Source organism: Notamacropus eugenii, chromosome 1 (genome assembly GCF_028372415.1).
Source record: "Notamacropus eugenii isolate mMacEug1 chromosome 1, mMacEug1.pri_v2, whole genome shotgun sequence".
Lineage (NCBI taxonomy): Eukaryota > Metazoa > Chordata > Mammalia > Diprotodontia > Macropodidae > Notamacropus > Notamacropus eugenii.
Genome location: NC_092872.1, coordinates 504844872 through 504852919, shown reverse-complemented (window position 1 = coordinate 504852919; position 8048 = coordinate 504844872). Strand labels below are relative to the sequence as shown.

The window sequence follows — 8048 nt, the reverse complement described above, 5'->3', positions numbered from 1 at the left end:
CCACAATATTTGAATTGTTTCTTTCCAGCTGCTGATAATATTTTCTCCTTGATCTGGGAACTCTGGAATTTGGCTACAGAATCCTAGGAATTTTCCTTTTGCTGTATTCTTTCCATTTCTATTTTACCTTCCGTTTCTAGAATGTCAAGTCAGTTTTCCTTGATAATTTCTTGAAAGATGATGTCCAGGCTCTTTCTTTGATCACAGTTTTCAGGTAGACCAATAATTTTGAAATTATCTCTCCTGGATTTATTTTCTAGGTCAGTTGTTTTTCCAATGAGATATTTCACATTGTCTTCTATTTTTTCTTTCTTTTGGTTCTGTTTTATAATTTCTTGATTTCACATAAAGTTAACAGCTTCCATTTGCTCCATTCTAATTTTTAAGGAATTATTTTCTTCAGTGAGTTTTTAACCTCCTTTTACATTTCACCACTTCTGCTTTTTAAGGCATTCTTCTCCTCATTGGCTTTTTGGACCTCTTTTGCCATTTAAGTTAGTCTATTTTTAAAGGTGTTATTTTCTTCAGCATTTTTTTGGGTCTTCTTTAGCAATCTGTTGACTCATTTTTCATGATTTTCTTGCATCACTCTCTCTTCCCAATTTTTCCTTTACTTCTCTTACATGATTTTCAAAATCCTTTTTGAGCTCTTCCATGACCTGAGGCCATTTCACATTTTTCTTTAAGGCTTTGAATGTAGGATCCTTGACCTTGCTGTCTTCCTCCAGTTGTATGCTTTGATGTTTCTCTGGTTATATGCTTCTGTCTTCCTCATTGCAGGAAAATACCTTTTCACTAAGAAAGTAACACTCTATATTCTTATTTTTTTTCTCCTTGCTGGTCATTTTCCCAGTCAGTTACATGACTTTTGAGCTCTTTGTTAAGTGTAGAGTTTACTGGCCCAAGTTTCAGAGGTTTGATACAACTGTTTTCAAAGATAACTCTAGAGACCTGTAAATTCGCAGTTCCTCCAAAGTGGTATGATCAGAGGAGAGGTGTTTACTCCTCTCTTGGCCTGCACTCTGGTCTGTGAGCAGCCACAAGCATTCTTTTCTGCCCTGGAACTGTGAGTAGGATTCCCTTTCCACACCCATCACCAGCTCTGCCATGCCAGTGCTCCTCCTTACCCTAGAACCACTACCCAGGACTGTGACCCAGATTAGCTACTGGAGTCCCCAATCTGTAGGCCAAGAGCTCCAGAAGCAGCTGCCATTGCAGCAGTGGCTGCTGCTGCCTGGGGTTGGTGCTGGGGCCAGACCATGCTCCTCTGTCAGTCAGGTGAGAGAGCTTTCCCACTGACCTTTGAAGCTGTCTTTGGCATTTGTGAGTTGAGAAGTCTGGAAACTGCCACAGCCACCAGACTCCATACTCTGAGGCCTCCTCCAGTCCTGTCTGGGTCCATGCTGAGCTATACTCTGCTTTGGCCCCAGTGCAATATACCCTTCCTGTCAGCCTTCTAGATTATCTTGGGCTGGAACTCTGCTGCACTCTGTCATTTTGTGGCTTCTGCTGTTCTAGAATTTGTTTAGTAATTTTTTACATGTATTTTGAGGAGTTTGTGGGGAGAGCTTAGGCAGGTCCATGCTTCTCCTCTGCTATCTTGGTTCTGCCCCTTTTGATAATACTTTAAAAGTATAATTCTGTGAGATTATTGGCTCAAAGGTTAGCATTATTTCTTGTAACTTTTACTATTTTGTTGGACTATTCTCCAAAAACATTCTCTATGTTTTCAGTTCTGCCAGTTATGAATGTACCTGTTTGTTACAGCTATAGCATTGAACTTTGTTTCTTTTTTTCTGATTTAATAAGTTGATATGCTAACACAAAAATGTTTGAATTGCATTCTTTTAATTGCCAATGAGCTTAAGCCTTTGTCAAGTGATTGTTTCCTTTTTTTAAAGACTGTCTGTTCTTATCCTTTGAGTATATATATATATATGTATATATATATATATACATATACATATACATATATATATCTTTCATGGCCTGGAAATGGATTTTTAACAGTTCTATATATATATTTTAGGTGTTAAATTTTTAGTGTAAACAACTTTGTAAGAATATTTACAAGTAGGATAAAAATATGATAATAGGTGGCTAAGAAGGCTTTTTTATGTACAGGCATGTCTCAGAGATGTTGTGGGTTCAATTCTAGATTGTCACAATAAAGCAAATATCACAATACAGAAAGTCACACAAACTTTTGGTTACCTAGTGCATATAAAAGTTACATTTATACTTTACTGTAGTCTATTAAATGTGCAATGGTACTATATCTAAAAATCATAATGTACATACTTAAAAAAATACTTTATTGTTAAAAATGCTAATTATCATATGAGCCTTCAGTAAATTGTAGTCTTTTTCCTGAAGGAAGGTCTTGCCTTGATGTTGACGACTGCCGACTGATCAGTGTAGTGGTTGATGAAGGTTGGGGTGGCTGTGGCAATTTCTTAATATGACAGTAATGAAGTTTGTTACATTAATTGACTCTTCCTTTCACTTGAACACTTAGAGACCGTTATAGGCTTATTAGTTGGCCTAATTTCAATATTGTTGTGTCTCAGGGAATAAATAGGGAAACCTGAAGAAAGCGAGATTGATAGGGAACAGCCTTTTAGTGGAGCAATCAGAATATTCACAGCATTTATCAATTATGTTCATCATCTTATGTGACACCCCAAAACAATTACAATAGTTACATCAAAGATTGCTAATCTTTGATCACAGTGATCACTGATCACCATAACACGTAATAATAATAATAATATTGAAAAAGTTTGACATATTGCAAGAAGTTCCAAAACATGATAGAGAGACATGACATGAACACATGCTGTTGGAAAAATGGTGCCAGTACACTTATAGACAATAAAACAAGGTATGCTTGTATTAGGAATTCCTTCATGTATTTCTGAGAAAAAGTTGGGAAGGACTTAGGGGAAAGAAAAAGAGGAAAGATGCTACAACTCTAGCCTGGTCTTAGAGAAAGCAAGAGAAAGTGGTATCAAGAGCTTGGATAAAGAGAGATTAGACTTGGTGAGGAATAGAACTGTTATCATCTGTTAGTGGGGAAAAGAGATGAGAGAAAGTGATGGTGCTGAGAAGGTTTGAGGAGAAACTGAGGCAGTTCATGGAAGATGGTTGACATCTTTTCAGTGAAAGAGGAAGCTAGTTGATTTAATTTTGAGAGGAATTGGTGGTGGAAGGAGAGAAGAAATATCTCGGAATAGTCATTGTGGGGAATTAGAGTTTATGCAGGTAGATTTAATTGCTAATCATGAGCAGGAAGGAACCACTTGAAGTTCTGTACCATGAATTTGTAATGAGTGAAATCACTTTGATTTTGCGGCTTTTTCCAGTAACTTTCAGTATTGCTGTTATGGTGTACAATGTTCTCCTGGTTCTGTTTACTTCCCGTTGCATCAGTTCATATAATTCTTCTCTGATTTTTTTCCTAAAAGAATACTGATCATCATTTCTTAAAGCACAATACTATTCCATCACAATCATATACCACAACTTGTTCAGTCATTCTCCAATTAATGAGTATATCCTCAGTTTCCAATTTTTTGCCACCATAAACAGAGCTGATGTAATTATTTTTGTACCCATAAGTTCCCTCCCCCCTCTTTTTAATCTCTTTGAGATGCAGACCTAGTAGTGGTCTTACTGGGTCAAAGGGTTTTATAGCCCTTTTGCCATAGTGCTAAATTGTTCTCCAGAATGGTTGGATCAGTTCATAAATTTCACCAACTGTGCATTAATATCTCAGTTTTTCCACATCCTGTCTATTCTTATCCTTTGACCATTTACTTATCAATTGGGGAATGACTTATATTCTTATAAATTTGATTGCATTCTCTATATATTTAGAAAAGGATACCTTTATCAGAGAAACTTGCTGTCATATTTTTTTCACAGTTGTGATGGCTAATTGTGAATTGTCTTCCTTCCTATTTTCTCCCATTATCATTCTCTCTCCTCCGTTATCCTGCCCCTCATCAAAATGCTGTGCTTCTAGCGTTGTTTCCCTAATCTGCCCTCCTTTCTGTTAATTCCCCTTCTTGAATCCCCCTCTCTGAGATCTTTAGTGGAAGGAGTTCCCACATGCATGTGCCTTTCTTTTGTAATAAATCACATTATTACTCATATCACATGGAATTTTAATTATTGGTTAACATCAACAAGTCCATTCCTTCCAATGATTTGGAAGACATTATAGAAACCTTCTCATCTGCTCTACCCCTGCTTCCACTAGGCATTGTCATTTTCCCTGCCTCTGTGTCAGCTTAACTATTTAAATAACTTAAGGACCCTTGACCATGCAATCACATCTTTCTACCCCCACCCCCCAACCCACTTCCCTCTGCCTACACTCCTGCAGTCTTAGGACTTCTGAGTCTTTCTATCTGTACTGCAACTGAATTTTCTTTTATATGCTATCTTCCCCAGTTAGAGTGTGAACTCCTCAAAAGTAGGACTATTCATCTTTCACTTTTTGTATCTCCAGCCCTTAGAACAGTGATTGCTACAAAGTGTGTTCTTAATCAATGACTTTTAAAAATTAATTTATTCAACAAAGAAATGTCAAAACCAGAAAGGACCTAGGAGATAAACTCATATAGTTCTCCCTCCTTTTTTTTAAATAAAAGAGGAAAATGAGGCCTAGAAAAAGAAAGTGACATTATTACTATTTCCTATCAATCTCAGCAAAGTTAAATTTATATTTGTTTTTCTACAAGAAGTGTGTTTTTTTAAAATTTATATTTGTTTTTCTACAAGAAGTGTCTTTTAAAAAAAAATTAAAACCTTGGCTTGGTAGACCTACTAGTATTAATGAAAAAAGAGTAATTATGTGAATTTGCTGACATTTGAGATTTTTAGAATCCCACTCAAGGCATTTGAAATTCTCTCTCCTTTGATAAGAAAGGACAGGCATAAAGCATATGGTTGGGAAAATTTGTCATGAACTATGACATTAACAAATAGGTTCTAATAGTTTTAGTTAGAAGAAGTCCCTGTCATCAATGAATTTATATCAGAATCATGTTTGTTTAGCTCTTATAAAATAATAGCTCGCATTTCTATAGCAGTTTTAAAGCCTACAGAGTAACTTCCTTATAACCCTCTGAGGTAAAGCAAGTATAAATTTTCCCTATTTTATAGATGATGAATCAGATCTGAGAGACTGAATGAATTACTTAAAATCAAAGAGCTACAGGTAAGCTAGGTGGCTCAGAAGATAGAGAGCTGGGCCTAGAGTCAGGAAGACCTGAGTTCAAATGTGGCCTCAGACATTTATTACCTGTGTGATCCTGGGCAAGTCATTCAACTTTTGTTTGTCTTAACCCACTGGAGAAGACAGCAGTCTGCTCCAGTTTCTTTGCCAACAAAACCCCATAGATAATATGGTGCATGAGATCACAGAGAACAGACAGAACTGAGCAACACATTGATCAATTTTAAGGCAGCTAGGTAGCTCAGTGGATAGAATGCTGGGCCTGGAATCAGAAAGCCTCACCTTCCTGAGTTCAAATGTGTCCTCAGACACTCACTATCTGTGTGACCCTTGGCAAGTCACTTAACCTTGTTTACTTCAGTTCTTTATCTGTAAAATGAGCTGGAGAAGGAAATGGCAAATTGCTTCAGTGTCTCTGCCAAGAAAACCCCAAAATGGAGTCATGAAGAATTAGACATGACTGAAAATGACTGAACCACAACAAATTGTATTGTGTCAAAGCCAACTAGGACCCAAACCTATGTCTTTTCCCTCACACAGTCTAGTGCTGCCTCCTCCTCTATAGCAAGAGATAGTCAAGAGTTAGGATAGTCATAAATGTAAATTAAACAAATTAACAGTTTTAGACAACTGACTATAAAAAGTATATATTTTTTGTATATTTTCTAAATTTATTTTGGGTTTTGCATATGATCAGAGTTTCTAATATCCTTTCCACCTTCTCCTCTTTTTTAACGTATGAAAATCTTATTGTTTTAGGCAGCTTGCACCTGTCAATGACCATCTCAATAAGTATATTGCCTACTAACTTAGTTTTTGTCTCCAAGGTCACCGTAACTGGTCTCCAGCCAGTAAAAGATGAATTTGTCAATCAGGCAAAGATGAGGGTAGGTATTAAACTTAATAATATTCAAGATACCATTTGTTTGTTTGTTTGATTTTGCTGATAAGCTTGTTTGAAAATCTAGAGATTTGTAGTGTCCTGACTTGTTTTAGTTTTCAGGAAAACAAAGTAAAAAATAGATTCAAAATGCTTACATTTATGAAGTCATGTTGAGCCCCAGGGATTTAAGGCAAAGAGCATTTCATCTCATGTGAGGCTATGGACAATTTGTGAGACTCATAAACATGTCATACAGTTCCATCTCAAAGTAATATTGTAACAATTTTCTTTTCATGGCTTGATTGCAATGTGTTTGGTTTAACACACTCTTCAGGGAGAGGATCACCAGCTTTTACAGCGTTTTAAAAGACATTGGGTTATCACTACCTTCGAGCTCAACGAGAACGACCCGGGACCATTCCCTAAGCTTGTTGGAGAGGTAAGCCACATGACCATCTGTTTTTATCCTAGTGGCCATTTAAAAATCTAAGTAATTAGAAGCAGATAAAAATTCTGAAAGGATTCACAACAATAATTTCTTAATCAAAGATGAACACATCTTCCAATTTAATGCCACAAAAATTTTGAATCACTTCGTATGTGTAAAGCACTGTTAGATGCCAGAATTCAAAGATTAAAAAAAAAAGTGAAACTCTTCCTTTCCTTGAGGAGTTCACATTATTTTGTGCTGTTTGGATACAACATCAGGTAAACGTTTAACAACCTTCTCTGAAAAAAACACTTTTAAATTCAATCTGCATTCTTAACATTTTCTTAAATCTAGACAATCCACAAAACAATAAATCAAACCCTGCTTTGTAGTATGTACCAATTTCTGAAGTGTAAACGCTTACACTGAAAAATTTAACAGTCCACTGTCTAAGCCAGTTCAGTTTGGCTTCAGTACTCCTCTGTAACAACAGATATCCAGATAAGTAAATGAAACATATATACAAAGTAATTTACAGAGCACCAACTACAATGGGACATCAGGAAAAGCTTTGTAATCTGTGCTATGAAGGAAAGTAAGAATTCTAGAGTAGAGACAAAAGTGAGAAGGGAGCGTTTTTCTTACGGAAGATGGCTTGTGAAAAGGGATAGAGGCAAGTGATGGAATGTTGTATCCTGGAAATGGCTCATAGGCCAATTTAACTGGGACAGAGAGTAAATGAAGGGGATAATGTGATCTAAGACTAGAAAGGTAAGTGAGAAATAGATTGTGGCGGGCTTTAGGGCTGAAGTATTTTTTTTAATTATTCAATATTAGAACGCTAGGGAGCAACTAAAGATTTTTGAGTAGGGGAGTAATATAGTCCATTCTGTGTTTTAGAGATATCAATTTGATAGCTGTGTGGAGGATGGATTGGAGAGAAGATGTAATGGAAGTAGGGAGATTAATTAAGTCTTTTACTTAGATCTTTAATTTCAGTAGCCCAGGGGAAAGGTGATAAGGGTTTATGAGGAAGTGGGAGTGAAAATAAGGGTGCTGATAGGATAGGCATTGTGGCAGTAGTAGATTCACCAAGAGTTGAAAACTGGTTATAGGACATGAGGGAGAGGAAATAATCTGTTTCAGTGGTTGGGAACACTTTATCTGAAGAATGATTCTTAAATTTTTTTCTGTGTTTTTGCTTACAGCTATACAAAAATGTGAACTACAGTGAATCCTTAATATATATAATCAGTGGGCCTGGTGTGAATAAGCATCCAATTGGTCTGTTTTCTATAGATAACCGCAATGGAAAAGTCTATGTTCACCGTTCGATTGATCGAGAGGAAATACAGTCTTTTCTGGTACCTATAAATTTTACCTCACTAATCTTTCTCCACCCCTGAAAAAAGTATTTGGAGTACAGTAGCAAGACAATGAAGGAAAAAAGTTTAATCCACCAAAAATTCAGAGCTGAGGTATATTAATCA

At 36.3% G+C, this 8048-nt stretch overlaps 1 protein-coding gene across 1 annotated transcript; it reads left to right on the top strand.

Annotated features, from left to right (window-relative positions):
• The first annotated feature begins 5889 nt into the window (after positions 1 to 5889).
• LOC140519890 (cadherin-like protein 26) lies at positions 5890 to 8048 on the top strand. Its single transcript, XM_072633383.1, has 3 exons — positions 5890 to 6132; positions 6463 to 6567; positions 7767 to 8048. The coding sequence occupies exons 1-3, from the start codon at positions 5935 to 5937 to the stop codon at positions 7962 to 7964; spliced, it is 501 nt and encodes a 166-aa protein (XP_072489484.1). The 5' UTR covers positions 5890 to 5934; the 3' UTR covers positions 7965 to 8048.

Excerpts from the sequence above, each read along its gene's own strand:
- LOC140519890 (XM_072633383.1), top strand. The coding sequence starts at position 5,935 with ATGATCAGAGTTTCTAATATCCTTTCCACCTTCTCCTCTTTTTTAACG. Across the intron at positions 6,133-6,462 it reads TCAATCAGGCAAAGATGAGG|GGAGAGGATCACCAGCTTTT; the intron begins GTAGGTATTAAA and ends CACACTCTTCAG. Across the intron at positions 6,568-7,766 it reads TCCCTAAGCTTGTTGGAGAG|CTATACAAAAATGTGAACTA; the intron begins GTAAGCCACATG and ends TTTTGCTTACAG.